The sequence below is a fragment of the Lontra canadensis genome, unplaced genomic scaffold (genome assembly GCF_010015895.1).
Source record: "Lontra canadensis isolate GAN:19392208 unplaced genomic scaffold, GSC_riverotter_1.0 scaffold16, whole genome shotgun sequence".
Taxonomy (NCBI): Eukaryota; Metazoa; Chordata; class Mammalia; order Carnivora; family Mustelidae; genus Lontra; species Lontra canadensis.
This window is the reverse complement of record NW_022631010.1, coordinates 15,347,259-15,367,938: the sequence shown is the minus strand read 5'-3', so window position 1 is coordinate 15,367,938 and position 20,680 is coordinate 15,347,259. Positions and strand designations below refer to the sequence as shown.

Here is a 20,680-nt window from a genome sequence, read left to right as displayed (position 1 = left end):
GGATTGAGCAGACCATCTTTTCTAAGAAAAGTGCCAATGTCATTTCAACACCATATCAACAAAATTGTAACAATCACAGCAGGAAAATGAGTAGCCAATAGGAGGCTGATAATTACAGTGCAAAGTCAAGCAGACCCCACACAGTAATCGGAAAAGCCATTCTTCCCAAGTTATGGATATGAAAGACTTGGTTGTAGTTTATTTTAACTTACTAAACTTCCTTCTTCATAATTTAATTTAAACTTAGCAGTTGCCCATTGGGGATCTCCTTTCTCACTGAATGGAGTTCACCTATTATAGATGCTCTGAAAAACTGAAGTATTTATTATACCCCGTCCATCCCAAGAGCCACGGGTTACTAGAGAAATGGCAGTCCCTGGGTCTGATGTCTCCTTTTAAATCAAATAATATAATCAGTCCTGTGATAATGAACTCCTAATGACTCTCTGTACTTCAAAAAGTTATATAGAAGGGCAGGTTGAAGGGAGAGGCTGTTGTGAACACAGATACTTTGTGAGGGTATGGAACACTGGGCTATCAGGCACCTGTGGGCTGTGAATTTCTAATGAATATAGAGACCCATCATGTTCCCATCACCAGTGGTAAGCACAGTGTCTGACACCTAGTAGGTCTCTGATATACATTTTCCAAATTGAATTAAAAAGAAACATTCTAAGTCCCAATTATGCACTGAGCATAATACAGGTACTGATAACGTATCTGTTCTGGGCCATCTTTTCCTCCAAAGGATGGAGCAGAACCTCTGAAAACTTAATATTGGCCATCTCAGCATTGAGCTTGGCCACAGTCAACCTCTTTCTTGGATTCCTGCCCTATGTCTATATCTAGTTTTGCTCTTACATTTATATGCTAATTTTAGTGCCACGGATGTCTGAAAAAGTTGCCCACGTGTCCCCAGTCATCACTTCATGTCTCACGGAGTGATGGGACAACCTGATGGGAGGGAGGAAACTGAAGTGACTACAGATCATCATACACCTGTGATTCTCAGTCTGGTCCCTGAGGCAGCAGCTTCAGCATCACCTGGGAGCTTATGAGACATGCAACAAGCATTTCTGAGCCCAAAGCTGTCAGCAGCCTGTTCTCACCAGCCCCCCAGGTGATTCTGATACAGGCTCAAATCTGAGAATCCTGTCTCTACATAAGGGAAAGGATAAGGGGTGTGTATGTGTGTGTGGGGGGGGGTGGTGTGCCTGTGCAGAGGGAATTTGAAAGGGAACCGAAGATGGAATTCTGGCAAATGCAGGCAGGCATGCATACCTCACAGAAATGGGGAGTAAGAACAGACAGAAAAATAAAAAAAGAGCCAGAAAAGAAGAGCATCTCCATCATTAAGAGAAGACTTCAAAGACAGGAAGAGTTGGAGAGGTCAGTCAAATCTAGCCAGGGAAGGGCTAGTGAACTTCGAGGGGGCAGAGGCCACGGAAATGGGCTCAGGACAAGCTCAAGTTGCTGAAAGCTGAGTGGGGAGAAGGGGGGGCGCGGACAGGCAGCAAATGCCACAGTTTCAGGAAAATCTGCAGCCGTGGAAGAGATGCAACTCGTTGGCTGATTGAAGAGGATGAAAGGGTGAGGGAAAGCTAAAAAGGATGTGGGAAGGGAACAGTTCATCACTGAGAAAAGGGGCTGTGCCTGTAGCAGGTGGGAACGGAGAGAATCAAGCACAGAGGAGTGAAGGAGACAAGGGTCATTTCTTTGTGGAGCAAAGAGGGAAAGAGAAAATTCCGTCTTTCCACAAGCATTTGTTGAGCACCTGTAACTGCCCGGCACTGTTCTCCGTGTAATGAATAAAACAAGACAAAATGTTTGTTCGCCGGGAGTTTACGTTCTAAGGAAGGAAAACAAAAAGCAAGGCGATATCTACTTCATTTGTCAGGTGCTTCCAAATGCCATGAAGGCAAGAGCGAGGTAAGGAGAACAAGAGGGACAAGGAGGGAGCGTAGTTTAATATAGGGTCACTCCCCTGACAGGCTAATGTTATGTAAAGACGCTAGGGACATGCGGGAGGGGCCACACAGATATTGGTCAGCAATGCTGGGCTGGAGAGGCTGGCCAGGGCACAGTGTCTCTGTAGGCATTGTTCCCTGCATTCTAGGAAGAGCAAGGAAGCCAGCTTCTTGGAGTAAACGAAGCAAGGGAAAGATGGTGGGAAAACAGAAGACCTTATCATGAGAAGACTTGAGTGCCACGGGCTGGGCTTCACACTCAGCAGGATGGGAAGCGGTGAAACGTTCTGCAAGGGGGGTATTCTGAGTTACACTTTTAGAAAAAAAAAATTACTTTGGCTTCTGTATGGAAAACAACTCCTACAAAAGACAAGAGCGGAAGTGGAGAGGATATCCAGGGGGCTACTCCAGCTGACTGAGGGAGAGCTGAGGCTCGCAAGAAGAGACCAGATTCTGGAAATAAAGCCAAGGACGTACTGTGGGATTTGCTGGTGGAGGAGGTACAGGTCTGAAAGGCAGAGCTCTCCGGTGAGTAAAAACTTGACAATCTGGAGAAGGGCAGAAAGCAGATGACTTAAAATAATAGTAATAATGGGGGCGCCTGGGTGGCTCAGTCGGTTAAGGGGCTGCCTTTGGCTCAGGTCATGATCCCAGAGTTCTGGGATTGAGCCCCGCATCGGGCTTCCTGCTCAGCGGAGAGCCTGCTTCTCCCTCTTCTTCTGCCTGCCGCTCTGCCTATTTGAATTCTCTCTGTCAAGCAAATAAATAAAATCTTTTCATGGGGTGCCTGGGTGGCTCAGTGGGTTAAAGCCTCTGCCTTCGGCTCAGGTCATGATCCCCGGGTCCTGGGATTGAGCCCCACATCGGGCTCCTTGCTCAGCAGGGAGCCTGCTTCCCTCTCTCTCTCTGCCTGCCTCTCTGCCTACTTGTGATCTCTGCCTGCCCAATAATTAAATAAAATCTTTAAAAAAAATAAATAAAATCTTTAAAAAATAATAATAATAATGATAACTGTTAGGTTTATTGAGTATTTCCTATTTATCAAGTGTTGTGCTAAGTTTGTTACCTGTATGACGTCATTTACTCCTACGGACAACCCCGATTAAAATTAAGGGATGGAGGCTAAGCAAGGGTAAGCAGTTTGCCCATCATGGAGCGAAGGCACTTGGGGACCGGGCCCCATGCCGCCTAGCTACAGAGAACATACCCTTAATCCTCCCTGAGATACAACTCTATTTTTTCCTCAGAGTGTAGAAAGGGAGAGTGGGGAAGGAAGGCTAAATTGGCATTTCAAAAATAATATTGACAGATGCATTGAAAAACATGCATGCAAGATTTAAATAAGTAATAACAAGACACCTGTTGCTGGTGCTTTCCTTAGGGGGGTTGCTATGATTTGGGGCCCTGCCCTGTCAACTGTTTGTGCCAAGTGGAGGCGAAGCAAATGACAGAGCTGCTGCGATCTTCCTGGACCTCTTCAAAAGTGATGTCAGTTACAGCGGGTCCCCAGTACTAAGTGATCCCTTCAGCTGCCTCACGGGTGTGGAACACATTCCTGGCCTCCACTCCTCTGAGATAAGCATTCCCTTGACCTGGTTTAGCAGAAACTCTGACCTGAAACCGAGTAGGCCGGCAAGATGGAAGTTGAATCGTGATGTATTTATTAAGCCGAGCACTGGGTTTGACACTCCGAGGCACAGCAGATTAATTCAAGACACATTTCTTGCCCTTAAAGGGCTTACAGTCCTGATTTGGCTTAGGGACCACTCAACAACCATGAGGATGGAGAAACCAAATCTCCACTCTGGGCTCATTGCACTGCATGATGGGACAGGTCAGGAGATTAGAAGGGCCCTGGTGCACGTGGAATGAATGCCTGCACAGCCCACAGCTTCTCAGTCCGTGTGCCCGAACTCCACAAGCAGCCCGGCTGCAGAGGGAAGGTGGCTGTTTGTGCATAAACGTTGTCATTTCACAGAGACTGCTATTTCATCTTTGAACCTTGGCTTCAAAGGAACCCTGACCTTATTCCTGTGGCTTGCCTTTCTTTGAAGGCTATGGCTTTGCATTGCAGATTAAAGTGAAGATATTCATCAAGGGACAGATCTGGCCAACTGCTCCCCAAACTCAACCCGAAACAAAGCCTTGAAAGGCTCCAATCACAGTTGCAGTGGAGTGGGCTAAACATGAAGGCTTGGAGCCGTGCTCTCTTTCTCAGATCCTGTAAGGCAGCTCCGGAATGACACAGTGTGCCCCTCTGAGCTCCAGACAACTTTACCCCGAGAATCCGTGTATCTCGGCAGAGACGGGTGAGTTAATGCAATGTTCTCAACCTGTCCTATTAATTTTATTTAAAGCAGGCATTGTCGTCAATGAGACCAGCATGAACACTCACTGGTGCCTTTGAATTCTTCAAAAGATGTGTCACATAGAACCATCTGAAACTTGGCGGATGATTCAGTCAATTTTTTCTTCTACTACTTTCCTTTGTTGACCCCTTCAAAAAGAAATTGTCCTATCTTTCCCCCGGGTTCTCCCATCTTGACTCTAAGAAAACAGGCTTCATACATTGCCTTCTCTGTTCTTTCTTTCTCTCTTTTCCCTATTAAGATGGCAAGAGGAGGAAAGTGAGAAACTTTAAGTGGGAGGTAAAAAAAAATAATAAGCAAGTAATTCTTTAATTATTAGGTGAAAAGAGAGAACCAAAGGAGATATCTCCCACCTCAGAGGAAGAAAAATGGATGACAGATGACTATCATAGAATAAATGATTGTATCTTCCAATGTGATTTTTCTGCAGATTTTCAGCTGTGACCAGATAAATGAAGTGAGTTCTATCTATGATGAAGTGGGAAACCAATCCAGAGGAGGGAAGGGAATGACTGTCAGGTTGACTACACATAAATCAACTGCTTCTGACAGCATATACACTAAAGGGCTTAAGAAACCAGTGATCCTTGGGGCACCTGGGTGGCTCCGTGGGTTAAAGCCTTTGCCTTCGGCTCGGGTCATGATCTCAGGGTCTGGGATTGAGCCCTGCATTGGGCTCTCTGCTCAGCAGCGACCCTGCTTCCCCCTCTCTCTCTGCCTGCCTCTCTGCCTACTTGTGATCTCTGTCTGTCAAATAAATAAATAAAATCTTAAAAAAAAAAAAAAGAAACCAGTGATCCTTACTGAGACATACGCTAATTTTCAGGTAACTTTCCTAGTTATTTATCTTTAAGATAAGACCAAAGGAAAATTCCAGTTATTGTAGGACAATTCATTTAACTTGCGTTTTAACTTAAATCTTAAATAATTGTTTTCCATTAAGAAAAGCATGGAGTACAATGAGTACAACCTTATACCAGTTAGAATGGCAAAAATTAACAAGACAGGAAACAAGAAATGTTGGCAAGGTTGTGGAGAAAGGGGAACCTTCTTACGCTGTTGGTGGGAATGCAAGCTGGTACAGCCACTCTGAAAAACAGTATGGAGGTTCCTCAAGAAGTTAAAAATAGAGCTACCATACAACCTAGCAATTGCACTACTAGATATTTACCCCAAAGATACAGATGTAGTGAAAAGAAGGGGCACACACACCCTAATGCTCATAACAGCAATGTCCACAATGGCCAAACAGTGGAAGGACCCAAGATGCCCTTCAACAGATGAATGAATAAAGAGGATGTAGTCCATATATACAATGGAATATTACTCGGCCATCAGAAAGAATGAATACCCACCATTTGCATCAACATGGATGGAAATGGAGGGGATTATGCTAATTGAAATAAACCAAGCAGAGAAAGAAAATTATCATATGGTTTCACTCGTATGTGGAACATAAGGAATAGTACAGAGGACCACAGGGGAAGGGAGAGAAAACTGAAGGGGAAGAAATCAGAGAGGGAGACAAACCATGAGCGACTCTGGACTCTGGGAAACAAGCTGAGGGTTACAGAAGGGAGTGGGGGCGATGAGGTAGCCAGGTGATGGATATTAAGGAGGGCTCCTGTTGTGATGAGCACTGGGTGTCATATGCAACTAATGAATCCTTGAATACTACATCAAAAACTAATGATGTACTGTATGTTAGCTAATTTAACATATTAAAAACAAAACAAAAAAAAAAGAAATGCATGAAGTTCAGGGTCCCTCTGCGGCTAAGTGTCTGCCTTCTGTGGGTCATGATCCCAGGGTATGGGATCAAGCCCTGCTTTGGGCTCCCTGCTCAGTGGGGGCATCTTCTTCTCCCTCTGCCCCTCCCACTGCTCATGCTCTTTCTCAAATAAATAAAATAAAATCTTAAAAAAGGAGAAATGAATAAATTTCAATATGATCATTAATAATGGCTATGTGAGCAGCCACTGGTTCCAGACTAGTTTTTTCATACAACCAGAAAGTTCATGTGGGCACAGATGCAGCTTTATTTCCAGCTTCAGGTTTAACAAGTTGAAAGATTTCTGCTTATCCATATCCACATCCTTTAAGTTACCAGCTCCTCCCTCAAATCCAGGTCTGGTCATATGCCTGGTTTTGGCCAAAGGACTATAAGCAAGGTGGTGCCACTTCCAGGCTGAAGTTTCTCTGTTCCCTGCCACAGGGACTGTGGAGGCAAGAAGTAGGCTTAATTGGTGCTTCTTTAGAGGATAGCTGTGCGGAGAGTTATCTGATTTGTGTTAGACTTGGTGTGAGCAAGAAATAAAACTCAGTTCTGTTAAGCCATAGAGATTTTCAGGGTTGGTTTGTTATGGTGGCATAACTTTGCTTATCCTGATTAATCCAGGGCCTTGGAGGACACCCAGTCTTACCTGACTTCCTTCATAAGAATCTTTCCTACAGCATCCCAGAGATGAAGTCCAAATACTTCTCCCCCGAGAACTAAACACCTCAATAATAGTAGCAAATAATGGCAGCAAGCACTTATACGATGCTTACTAAATAATTGTTTTCAGACATAATTTTAAGTATTTTGTATAACTTAATTTACTTGATTCTCACAAAAGCATGAGCTTGTCAGTATTATTTTCCTCATTTTATAGCTGGATGAACTGAAGCACAAAGAAGTCACTTGCCCAGAGCTGAACAGGTAAGTTAAATCACTTGCCTATGGCCACAGAGCCATAGGATTCCAGTTTACTTTCAGTTTCTGTTCCTAACCATTGCACCACGTGGCCTCCCTAGATTGTGGATTTCCATTTCCTTTTCACACCAACTATTCAACAAGAGACAGAATCATAAAACTCCAAAGACGAGGTTGGAAGAGGCTTCGGAAAACCATTAATCACTGCATTTTACATGAAGGAACAAAATCACTCTGCAAGCCATTTTCCTGAGGTTTTCAAACTGGTGTCCTGGGGGGGCTCTAGGCTTCAGGAGAAGGGCCACAGGGGCTGTCAGTACTGAGGTAGGTGTACATGCTACTTCAACCAGCCCAGCTCTGTTATAATCTGTCTTAGATAGTAGACTTTTGGGTAAAATTTGCATGTGAGTGAAGTATACTGCTGCTTTAATAAAATTGGGAAATGGATCTCCCCACACTTCTACTGAAATAGTAGGCTTGGAAGATGGCAGTAAACAGTGGAGGGCTTCCCACAAGCTGGGAGGTTGGGTGGAGCACATGGATTCTATGGTCCCTTCACCAGTCCTGGGGCTGGGAGATTTTGCTACTTCCATAAATGCACTCTGGAGATTGCCTGGTGGCAAGACCTGCCCTATTCACCATTGTATCCCCACTGTGACATGTAGTAGAAGTCCTGTAAACTATATCTAGAAGACAGAAGGCAAGTTCCAAAAGGCTTTGCTAAAACAATTTTTCAAAAGAAGATTAAGCTCATTTGGGTTGAACACAGTAGCACACTTTGGCTGTAGTGACCAAATGCAAAAAAAAAAAAAAAAAAAAAAAGGGAATGGAAAAGGAAAGTTATTGTTCATGTTTTGTCCACCTATCCTCAAATGGGCAGTGGTCCTACTGTGTGCCCAGGGAAACACAAGTGACGGCCCCAAGCAAGTGCAGGCAACTGTTTGCTTCATTTTAACGCAACTGATTACACAAAATTATCCAGATTTGCTGATCACATTAAGAAGAAATTAGAAAGTTTTCTTTGCTTTAAAAAGGCATTTCTCTCTCTCTCTCTCTCTCTCTCTCTGTGTGTGTGTGTGTGTTGGCAGCAGTTCTAGTACATTTTTGTACTATGTATGATTATATATCATGTACAAATTGGGTTTATACAAATTGATTAACAAATTGGGTTACATTAAGAAAAGGTATATATCTGAGAAGGGGGCAGACTGAATGAGGCAGAAGGAAGGTAGAGAGAAGTCTAAGAAAGGATTTGTGGGAGTTGTCCCCCACTGCAGACCCTCTTACCTTGTGTGGTCCCATCCAGTCCCATGATAAATTTCATTGATCTGATGATTTGCTCTGCTATTGGGGGGCTCATGGATGTAGCATAAACAGCACTGTGTGAGTGAACTCGTAAATAATCCACAAGGTCCTTTAATAAAAGAGGAAACCAAAATAGAAAGCAAATAAGTCTCAGTGTTGGTGGTGAGAATTGTATCTAGTCCCCTCCCATCCACCAATACACAAGACATTTGATTCTTGAATGTCGTCTACATTTTCAAGGGGCATCACCAAAATGTTTATTTTTTCCATCTCTTCTTCTTAGTATCTCCTTCAAAAACCTACTAGGTATACAGAAGTGGGATGCTAAGAATTTGGAGTTGAGGTCTGTAAGGCAAAAACCATAGGTACAAAGGAGAATGATTTCCCACATGTTTGTTGAATATCTAGCATGCACAAACACTGGTTTAGTACTTAGAAATATCCAGGAATACAGGATGTGGTTCTTGCCCTTAAGCATATAACATTAGATTGTGCCTGTGGAAAAGTAATAGGAGGAAAAGTAATAGGATACACAGACCAGTATATGCAACAGGGCTATAAGATTGCAGATGAAAGAGAGGGGTATTGCTGGCTGGAGCAGACAGGGAAGGCTTCAGTGAGGAAGTAGAATTGTCTTAAAGAATGAAGACAGATAAAGAGGAAAAGAAAACTTGGGGTGGGGCTAGGGAGTGGCAGAAGGAAGAGGTGGGAAATTAAACCAGAGTGCAGGTTAGGACCAAGTAAACTCTGGTTATGTCTTGGACAGTAGAGAGCTATTGGAATTTTTGTGCAGCACCGCTTGGAGTGTTGACTGACTGCTGGTCTTTGGGTGGTAGGAACGATTCTTCACTTGCATGCCTGACTCCCAAGGCTGAATATAAGGTCCCAGGTAAGCCTGCTGAAAACCTTAAGATGTTCCAATAACTCAAGGCCCAGTGGGGAGGGCTGCACTGGAGGTGCTCAGCCATCTATCGGCTGAGCAGTCCATCCACAGGCTCACCTGCTCTGGTTCATGGCTTGGGACCCTCGGGACACTCGGCAGAAAAGCTAATGGGCTAATGCTAGCTCTCTGCGTTAGCAGTGAGTCTATTAAGGATCAGCCACCTTCTCTTCAAGAATAGGGAGACAGTTAAGAATCCCTCTGAGAGGTCTTCTCCGATCATTCCCTCCTAAAGGTGACTAGGAGGAGCCTTACTTTGCACAGGTGCATCTCCTCCTAAACCCCTCTCATCGGCTACCTCCAAGCCTGGCACTGTGCCCACCCTTCACTTTCCCACGTCTCTTGGGGAATGGATGGCATGGTCATTCACAAGCATTTTAAACATTCTTAGTTCATCTTCCTCAGTAAAGTGAATGGTCTGTCTCACAGGTGGTTGGTGATATGATGCATCTATCTGGCCCACAGGAGGACCCGGCCAGACGAGGTCCCGACCTCTCTCCCTCCTGCCCCCTTCAGTGTGACCTTCATTCGAAATCCCGCCTTCCATGCATTCTTCTTCCCCAACTTCCTTTCTCCCTCTTGTCCTTTATTTCACACTCTTCATTTCTTTCTTTTCTTCCTTTTCTTCTACTCTGATTTCCTATTTCCCTCTTTTGTTTCAAATTCATTTAAATCTTTTTTTCTATCCATTCCTAAGTATTTTCTTCTCCCTTCACCTCCTCTCCCATCCCCTTCCCCTCTCCTCTCTCCCCTTTCCTTCCCTTCTTTCTCTTCCCTATCCTCTTCTTTTTCTCTTCTCTCCCTACTCCTGGGCCTTCTTCCCTGCTTTCATTTTTTCCTTCCAGCATGTTTGTACAAGGACTTGCTCCAGGCTCTGTTTTAGATGTGGGAGTCTAAGAAGAGAAGGAGGATGGAAAGGCCAGTAAAATTAAAATTAAATTTCTATCTCTTCACTTGTTTAGTGAATCTCATACAAGCAGTTGGGTGGGTTTTCACTATATCTGAAGAGTATATGCAGGATGATGGCCTGACTTAAGTCCCGGCCACACAGTATTTAGAAAGCTCACTCTGGAGGAGGCAGAGAGGGGAGCACCTAAAGAGAGAACGGCATTTTCCAGAGTAGTTGCAGATAGGCTCTTCCTCACAGCTCTATGTTCAGTGTTGCTCTAGGAGCAGCAACAAGGTTTGTCTTTGTTTGTTGAGAGTTGGTGCCTCCTGACAATGGTGGGGAAGCCAAGCGGAAGAGAGTGAGTAGGACGCCGGTGACACTATAATGGGGCCTCCTGTGGACCTGGGCTGGAAAAGGGCTGTTTCAAGGAGGTTATCTGGCCTTGAAGGATGGGCAGATCTGAACAGATGCAGAGGAGGGGAGAGGCATGGACCTGTGCTAAAACTGGGAATGAGGACGGCATCTTATTATCAAAGAATGGAGGAGTCAATTGGGAGTAGAGGGAGAAGCCAGTACTTCCAAGACAAGGTTATCACTGTGAAGGGAAACGTGACCGAAGAGTTACAGGACAAGCTCTGGAAATGGGCTGCTTGGGTTCAAATCCTGGTTCTTCTACTTACTGATACATGACCACCGGCAAGTTACTAAACCTTAGAGCTGGGCGCATGGGTTGGGAGGAGGGGACCCAAACACAAAAACTCCTCAAAGTGTCTCTATTTCAGTCCTCTTGTTTGGCAGAGGGCAACATTCTAAGGTTAGGGAACTACACATTGGGACACCCAGATAGCAAAACAAAGGTTTTCTGCCCAGCTCTTCCTCCATCCTTATTGGGGTAGTAAAGGACGGAGAAGAAAAGAAAGGAGAAGAGCGTTTTAAGAAAAGAGAACCCAGATTTGATGACAATTGGCAAGGCCCGGAAAACATAATAGGGCTCGAAGCTAAGACCACAGCTGATATTCCTTGGCCACTTGAGGCGTCAGTGTAAGAACTTTACATGGGTTAATCTGCCCAATCACTCTATTTTTATCTCCCTTTTATAGTTGGGATGCCTGAATCATGGAACAGATCAGAAAATTATCCAACCAAAGCCTGGCTGGATAACAAGGATTTGGACCCAAAGAGCCTGACTCTGGAGTCCCTGCCCTTAGCACCACACTATAATTCTTCTCCAGACCAGCGAGCTGGCTTGGCCTGTGGTGGGGGTGGGGGGTGGGTGGGTGTATCGCATCAGTCTCAAAATGCTTTGGGGCTATTGCTCTTATTTCTTGAAAGTGAGTGAGACCCCCTTGAGAGCAGGGATGGAGTTACACAGTCCTCTGAAATCCACAGCAGTGGGTACCTAGCAGGCACCTGGTAAATACCGATGATCTAATGAAAAGCAGAGGGGTTTTAGAGACTGAGGAAGGATGGTGAGGGTCACCGAAGTATATAGAGAACTGCTAAGCTGCATTCTTAGGAAAAAGGACAGAAATAGTCTTGGGGCATCACTGGCAAAGATCAGACAAAGAAACAAAACAAAGCTTCCTTGGGCTCCTCAAGGGCTCTTCTCAATGTCCCCAACCCGTAATCTTCCTTTCCAAATTGGGAAATTTCATAAAGCCAAGGTCACGTGCATTCTTAGTTTGAATAAATGCCTCATCGGGGCAGTTATCCTTCCCTTTTAACATTAAGACTCTCTTGCCCACAGTCTTATCTCTTTTAGACTGGGTCCCCTTCCTCTGAGGGTCTGTTTGTGGACGGGGTTAATTTTTTTGCATGCTTCTGAAGGTGGGGCTCCTTAGGTAACTTCTGCAGAGCCCCATTCCTGATTCCCTTCTCGCATTCCGCCACTGGGCACTGGGAGCCTTGAATTAAGAGTTGGCTTTGGTCTCTTCGAGCAAGTCTGGGTTATGTCTTCCTTCAGAGTGGGTTAGAGGTCTCCTCCTACTGAGGTTTCCAAGTCCATTTGTAAGTTCAAAACCCTGATTATTTTCTCTACCCATAGGCCTGGAGTTCAAGGGCAAGGGTGGTTTGCTGAGGAAATCAGACAGGAGGCTCTTAGAATAAACATCTTGGTGTTCATACCGTGACCCCCATTTACTTCAAAGGACTGTTAAATGCAGCAGGGGCTGAGGCTGGCTCCTGCGAGGGGCCTGACTTTGTCTGGCGCCCAGGCTTCTGGGGCTGATGCTCACCCCAAACTTGGCTGCCCTGTCTGACTTCCCTCCTCCAGCATTCCAGCCCTGCGGCCTATCAGTCATGAAGGCTACCTTTGCTCCACTCATTTGCAGGTCTCTGCTCAGCCTGGGGAGACTATGAAAGCCAGTGGTTAGCAGCAGGCATACAAAGGGACTTAGGATACATGCCTGAGAAACATTTGGTCTCCACAAAGCAGCGTCTTTAGAAAATACCTTCTCTGCCACTGGACTGGCACAAGGTATAAAATAAACATAAATCTAGCTTCATCATTTCAGGTTTCCTCTAGAGAAGACATTCATGGCATGGAGCTCTTGTCAGGTAGAGAGAAGTAATGACCTCAGAGGTCTTGAAAGGGCAGAGCGTTCCAAGTTGGGTTGTTCACAGATCATCTACAGTAGCTCCAAACTCAAAGTGAACAAAATTGCAAAATCTTGCTGGCTCTGGAGAGACCGTTTTGCCGGTTTCCCTAAGGTGGGGAGAGAAGGGCAAGGCCAGGGCAATAAATTCCAACAAGCAGAAATGACTTTGTTGGACATTCTGTGACAGGCAGCCCAAGGCCAAGACAAAATCTCTACTCTCTGAGATACTATCTTAGCAAATCAACGCTTTCTCCCTTTGTTTGTTTCCGAACACTTCTCCTTTTGTGACATATCTGGTTGTTAATAAACACATTCCTGACCTTGACTAACTCCAGAAGACTTCTAGAGCCTCCTAGAAACTGTTATTAGGAATATAGTTCCTCTACTACTAATGCTAACATTAACCTATAAAAAGAGAGCCAGACTGTTTTATCTTTTTCTAGATTTTTGGACCCAAGTAACTATTTTCAAATTTCAAGATTTACTAAGATCCTCATGAACATAGTGAAATTGAAATTATTAGGGTTTCAGGAAAATGTAAAGTCCCAGTGTGTGTGCTTTTACATTTTTATGGTTCATTTTGTTGCTTTTGTACCCATTGGTTAGAATCCTGGATATTTTGCAGTTACTCGCGCCCCCCACCCATCACACAAATTGAGATATACATTCTAAAATATCCAAGAAAAAATATGATAAAATGCTATAAAAACTGTACTCTAAATATTTAAGTAATCAAGTAGAAAGGTTTCTTTTAAATTAAAACTGTTAGTATTTGTCCAATCCTGTCCTTTCAGTTAAAAAGCATAGTTTAAAACAAATGCAAAGTCAAAATTTTTTTTTGCAAAAATAATTCAAAATCCAGGGGAATAAAAACTATGACTTAAATGGAAACTACACATAATTTAAAATTAACATAACTTAAAAAGGTAAAGGTACAGATGAGCAGATGCAAAAATTCCATTAACTCTTGGGCTTATCAAATCAGATGGAAACCGGTTACTCATCAAAACCATTCCAGATAGGTGTGCATTTGACTGATTTTGAAATCAGGGAACGACGCATATAAACACTTTCCCAAGTGGCCTCCAGTCTCTGGCTCACCCTCCATGTCTTGAAACTGCCCTATGTTTTCCAGGTTTTGTATCTATCTTGCTGTTTGAGGGAAGTTAAGGCTCTCTTTGGTTAATGGACCTCTGCCAAAGACTCTAATTCTTGCTGCCATCTAGTGGTAAATTTAGAGACTGCAGTGTAGTGTGGAGGGGGAAGAGAAGACAAAGGCTCCTGGAAAGCGAAAAGGAGGCGGCTTAGGGATGATGAAGTTCTTTGCATCCAAGCATGTAGAGAATGAATATTTTAAAGAGCAAGGAAATGAACAGATCTACACATTTTTTCTGCACTGCGATTAATGTGAGTAATGATTTTCCACGACTGCCCAGTATCTACCCCAAATGAATACAAGTTACATAGACAAAAATAAATACACTTTTAAAACAGTCCTAGTAGCTTGAGGATGGATAGGAAGAGAGAGCCAGAGTGAGCTGGTCCTAACTTCAGACCAGTCATCAGCCTTTGTTTAAAGTGGATATCCGATGAAGGAACTCCAAGGGGAAAATGTGACATGTACCAAATTTGACAACATTTCAAGGATCCGCTCACTTTAGTTTATTCAGGTGCCCTTGGTTCAGGAAACAGAGTTACGCTTGGTTAAAAATTTTGTAGTTCAGACCTGCTGCTAAAGTAATCACAAAACCACAAGCTCACAAAGCCATGTAGCCCGGATAAGGGACCTCCTAAATTTGAGAACCTCTGATCCCTCTGCTTCCACCGTTGAGGAAGGAACATTTAACCTTTCACCAGATTCAGCTAAATTTTGTAGGATCCTAAGCATTCCCGATGTTTTTAGCATTACGCAGCTAATTCCCACAGGCCAGTGGAGGGAGGATGGAAAACAGTGCTTTGAGCTCAGAAGAAAGTAATGCTTGTTGAAGGGTCAAGACCACTGTAAACCCTGAACATTTGAAGCAGTTGTGCCTCTCATGGTCACAGTGAAATCTGTTGTTTTAAATCATAGGATTTCAATTGCCCAGACTGTCTCCTGCTGCAGTCCCTGATTTGTCTAACTGGTTTATCATGAGTCTGAACTCTTGTTCCCACTGGTAACAATGAGTAACGAATTGGGAATTTTGGATAAGCTGTGATGCCACCTGCATGCTGTGGGTTTGGGTCTGGTGTGTCTCCTTGGTGGAACCAACATCACTCTCACAAGTCACTCTGGGACAGGTGTAGGTCTGTGTGAGACAGCTTTAGGATTTGGATACAGGGCAGACCACTGGCTTCTTTATCCCTCAAAGCCAGGTTTGAATTTTTCATTTTCTTTTTCTCCCTGGCTTTTCCCTCCTTTCTTTAGTTTGTTTGTTTGTTTGTTTGTTTTTAACATTTATTGGTTTATATGGGCAACCCCTTTGATGATATTGGCTCAAAATGACTGGGACAACACTCAATAGTCTGATCCCATCAGATCAGAATTTTAAGTCCTATAGATGAGATATGAGAGGGGCATCTGGCTGGCTTGGTTGGCCCAGCATGCGATTCTTGATCTCAGGGGTCATGAGTTTGAGCCCTACACTGGGGGGTTGAGATTACTTAAAGGAAGAGAAAGAGAAAGAAAGAAGGAAGGAAAATAAGGAAGGAAGGAAGGAAGGAAGGAAGGAAAAAACCTTAAAAAAAGGTATCAGAGGGTGACCCAATTTGACCTATGGCTTATCCAACATGCAGGAGAGAATTATTTTGCACAGAAAAACTCTTAGAAGGGCGTTTCTGATCTTGCCACGATTTTGATGAAAACTCTTAAAACCCAGAACTTGTAGCAGAGTCAACCTCGTTTTTTGCCCACTGTTGCTGTTATCTACTTTATGTTTTTCATGCCCCCAAAACCAAACTACCGACAGCTCTGTAACCTTCCCTTATCATTTCTGTGGTTTGGTATACATTATTACCTCTTTTTTAAATATACCCTCCCCCCATCTTCTGCCTTTGAGAATGATATTTATTCTAAGACTCCTCAGCTACTACCTGCAGAGTTAACTATCTCTCTCCTTGTATCAAGTCTTTGCCTAGGTACACTGCTGGTGTTGTCATTTTATTATAACGTGATTACGTATCACACGCTTCCCTTCACCATTACAGGGTGAGTTCTTTGCCATTCTGGGCCTATTTGGCCTTGGACCCTCTGTATCCAGGCTGCCATGATCTATTGAGGTGTGCTGAACTGAGCTGAAGCTCTCAGGGTATCCACAGAAGCCCGCAGACTATGTCCCCAGAGCTTTCAGATTTTATTTTATTTATTTTTTTAAAAGATTTTTATTTATTTATTTGACAGACCGAGATCACAAGTAGACAGAGAGGCAGGCAGAGAGAGACGGAGAAGCAGACTGCGTGCTGAGCAGAGAGCCCGATGCGGAACTCGATCCCAGGACCCTGGGATCATGACCTGAGCCGAAGGCAGAGGCTTTAACCCACTGAGCCACTCAGGTGCCCCAGAGCTTTCAGATTTTAAATAGACACAGGGATCCCTGGCTTACCTTCCTTCCAGCTATGTAACCTCCTGAGGCTCCAAAGCTTTTGGTGAATGTGCCCATAAGCACATCAACATCTCGAGGGTCCAGTCCAAAGAATTCTACAACACCCCGGCCAGTTGGGCCCACGGACCCAATACTGTGAGCTTCGTCTATGTAGAGGTAAGCCTTATATTTCTTCTTTAGAGCCACGATCTGAGGCAGATGCACGATGGAACCTTCCATGCTAGGGCAGAAGGAGAAATGCTTGTCACTTGTGTATACTTTCCTGGGAAGCCCTGTGATGGTCTTCCTTCCAATCCTTCTCAGACAACCTGTCCTGACACCAGTCAGTGGTGACAAGGACACATGATTCCTTTCTTCCTAAGGCATAACTTAGTTGGTTAAGACAACCCTCTCAATCTTGTAAAGCTGATCTGGCATTATTTTACTTGGAAAAAAAATTACGTTCGATTAACGTGCTCCGAGTTGTTATAGCTAATTCCCAAATGAACAATGACCTTACTGTGTTGTTGATCAATTTATTTGTAAAGTCAACTAGTGTAACTAGACTGACCATTTTGGATTCTAGGTATTTTGCTAGTTTTAATGAAATTGCTCTATGGTAATCTGTCTTTGTCAGCCTGCTGCTGTCTATTTGACCAGTTCTATCTGACATAGACTCATGCTTGAATTGCCAAAGATTAAAGGTAAGAACTAAAAATACACAAAAGAACTTTGCTTAAGATACATAGTATTAGTGAAAGCACAAGAGAAAGTTCTTAGGATGTCTTGTTCACTGCTCATTGGAAGTCAACGGCTATTTTGAGACATCTGGTAATGTCCCCTCTTTCTGTTCATTTAGGGGAAATTGTTCTCATTCTTGGGTGAGCATCAGAATCCCCGGGATAGTTTGTTAAAACACAAATTACTGCTCCCCCTCTACCCTGCTCCTGAGTTTTTGATTTGGAAGGTCTGGGCTGGGTGGGGGGTGGGGGGCTATGAACTTGTATTTCTACCAAGCTCCCAGGAGACATCCTACTGTTGGCTGGGGACTTTGAGAACCACTGCCATAGAGGAACCTTTTTGTTTTAGCCCTAAGTGCTTAATTTTTCATGGTATTGTAAATTGCAAAAACACTTCAAGTCCTCCAGAAAAGGGAAAAATATGAAGGAAATAAATAAGTAAAACTCACATTTACATGGCACCTTTGGAACTTGATGGATTTAAAAGGACTTTCGGCTTTCATCAGTTCTCACAACACTTTGTGGGCTGTGTCTACACCACACACAGTTTGGACTTCCCTGACAGGCGAATTCTATGAAAACACACAGACTCTCACCCTCACCACGCAAAGGAGCTTGTCAGGCAGCTCAAGCAGTTTAGTTCAAGAACTAATCAATTGAACTTTGAACTTCTCCCTTCTTCCTAATTAATTTATTTATTAAATTTAAAGCATTATAAAAATAAACTTAAGTGTTAGGTCAATCCAGTGGTGAGCCAGGCCAAGAGGTGTTGGTTTAGAGGGAGCAGACTAGCCAGCCACCAAGTGCAGCATTTGTATTTTTGGCTTCTTTAAAGGACTTTATTTAAAAAAAAAAAAAAGGACTTTGTTCTTGAGAGCAGTTTTAAAGTCACTGCAAAACTGAGCAGAAGGTAAAGATTTCCCATATACTCCCTGCCCCACATACACATACACATCATCACCCCTATTACCAACATCCCCAAGGGCAGTCCATTTGTTACAAATGCACCTATACCAACACATCATTGTCACCCAAAGTCCATAGTTACCATGAGGGCTGCCTCTTGGTGTTGTGCATTCTATAAGCTTGGACAAATGCATGACAACATGTAGCCATCCTTATGACACCCTACAGATTATTTCTACTGCCCTACAAATCCATTGTTCATTCCTCCCCCCACCCAACCCCTGGCAACTACTGATCTTTTCATGGTCTCCATAGTTTTGTCTTTTCCAGAATGCCATGTAGTTGGAATTATGCACTGTATAGCCTTTTGGGATTGCCTTCTTTCACTTAATAATATGCATTTAGGTTTCTTCCGTGTCTTTTCATGGCTTGAGAGCTCATTTCTTTTTAGTACTGAATAGTGTTCCATCGTCTGGATGCCCCACAGTTTACTTAGTCATTCACTGACTGAAGGATACTTTGGCTGCTTCCAAGGTTTGGCAATTATGAATGAAGATACTATAAACATCCATGTGCAGGGTGTTGTGTGGACACAAGTTTTCACCAGTTTGGGGAAATACCAAGGAACATGCTTGCTGGGTTGTATGGTAAGAGTATGTTTAGCTTGGTAAGAAACCACCAAACTTTCCTCCAAAGTGATTGTGTCATTTTGCATTCCCACCACCAATAAATGAATCTTTCTGTTTCTGCATATCCTCTCCAGTCTTCCAGATTTTGGCATCTTAACTGGCGTGTGGTGGTATCTTATTGCTTTAATTTACATCTCCCCCATGACATATAATGTGAAACATCTTTCTCTATGTGTATTTCCATTTACATACCTTCTTTGGTGGGGTGTCTGCTAAGGTCTTTTCGATCAGATTGTTAGCTTTCTTACTGTTGAGTTTTAAGAGTTCTTTGTACATTTTAGATCACAGTCCTTTATCAATGTATCTTTTGCGAATGTTTTCTCCCAGTCTGTGGCTTGTCTTCTTATTCGCGTGGCATGGTCTTCCGCAAAGCCCAAGTTCTTAATTTTAATGAAGTCCAGCTTATTGCCTTTGTGTTTCTCACAAAGTCATTCTGAATGGTTGGTTTCAGATTTTAATGAAATGGAAACCAAAGACACTCATCTTCTCTTATATAAGTTTCTGAGTTAATTCCAGTATTTTCTTAGATTAATTGTTTGTTAACATGGTTTCCAATGAGGGGAGAAGGTACAGCCATCTGACTGGGCTTAGAATGTAGCCACACCACTTACCAACTAAGGGCTTGGGCAACTTACACGATGTTCTCTGCCTCCATTTTCTCAGATGTAAAGAAAGCATGATGATGAAACCCTCCTCATAAGGTCTTTCTAGAAATAATGTTTGTAAAGTGTCTGGTGCATAACAAGCACTCACTGGCTTGTTCTTTTCCTTAGGAGGAGCGTAGGAGGAAATGTTTGGAGTGAGGCCTGACTTGAGAAATGGGGAGCCCTTAACAATGCTCTGTGTTGAATCTTCCAGGAAAGAGGCATATGGGTGTCATACATAAGAAATGGCTATATGCCCTCAAAATTCTAGGATCTACTTCTCATCTTTAACATGTTATAAGTTGGTAACACAACTATGCTGAAAACCTGACATGTCACAACCATGCTTTGTTCTGGAACTGAATTTGGCAGGAGCCAGAGTTAATGCTGAACAGTTTGCAGACACTCAAGGCAGCTAATTAGCCATCTTTTGCTGGGGCTGGTCTAGCTGATGTTAGGAGTCTGCCCACCTGGTTTATATTTCTTCCTCTAAGATTAATGACTCTACAGTACTGTTGATTTCTGGAGTTGCTACAGGGCACGCATGAGTCCTGGGGAGAACTCAACTTTTATAAAGAGTTATATTCACCTGCACTAAGTTTTCATTTTCTTAATGTGAACAAATTTGAATCGAGCCCTTTCCTACAGTGGGATATTGAGATTGGTGCATGTGTAGAAAAGGGATTTCTATGTTATTCCTGTAAATTGCTATCAGAAAACACAGTGACAGAAATGAAAAAGAAAACAAGGATGGTGTTTTACTTTTTTCTTCCTGAATGGCAAGTTGTGTTTTCTTTTGACTTCAATGAAAGAAAAACAACTAAAATACAACCATAAGTAGAGATAATTCCATCAGTTAATTTGAAGCTCTGTGCAAGGATTTGAATTAGTCTTGAAGCACAAGCTGATGAATAATTTCTTTATATCGTTTCTGTTACATAATGTATTAGCTAAGTGGCAAGACTCTTTTTTGAAATTTCCCTCTCACCACCTTCCCCTCCACATAGAAAGCATATTATCCATTGGCAGGATTGGAATTAAACCACTGGTCTGCCAACTTACACGGTGGAAAAAATCTCCTTGGTGGGCCCCAAGTATAATCCAGGGAATAAAGGAGGGTAAAAAGAGAAAAAGAAGAGAGCTAAGACTAATTAAAAATAAAGTACTTTCTTTTCCTTTTTTCCTGTATGTATTTAAATCATAGGTTAAAGTTCTCAATCCTTAAACTTACACTATTTTTGGGAGAAGGGCTTATACCCTTAGAGAGAGTGGCATTCTGAGATTTAAAGATTTATTTACGTATATGTTTCCTGGAAGGGCTGGTCACTATTTCTCAATACTTTTTATTTTGAACATTTGAGCTCTAGTCAGGCTGCTTT

General features: G+C 43.1%; 1 protein-coding gene across 1 annotated transcript in view; it reads right to left on the bottom strand.

Annotated features, from left to right (window-relative positions):
- The window catches only part of SPTLC3 (serine palmitoyltransferase long chain base subunit 3), a 138,411-nt gene that overhangs the window by 29,856 nt on the left and 87,875 nt on the right, over positions 1–20,680 (bottom strand). The window contains exons 8-9 of the mRNA XM_032859192.1: positions 16,344–16,563; positions 8,319–8,445 (exon numbers count right to left, since the gene is read on the bottom strand). Coding sequence (XP_032715083.1) covers positions 8,319–8,445; positions 16,344–16,563 — 347 coding nt within the window. The remainder of the gene's footprint in view (positions 1–8,318; positions 8,446–16,343; positions 16,564–20,680) is intronic.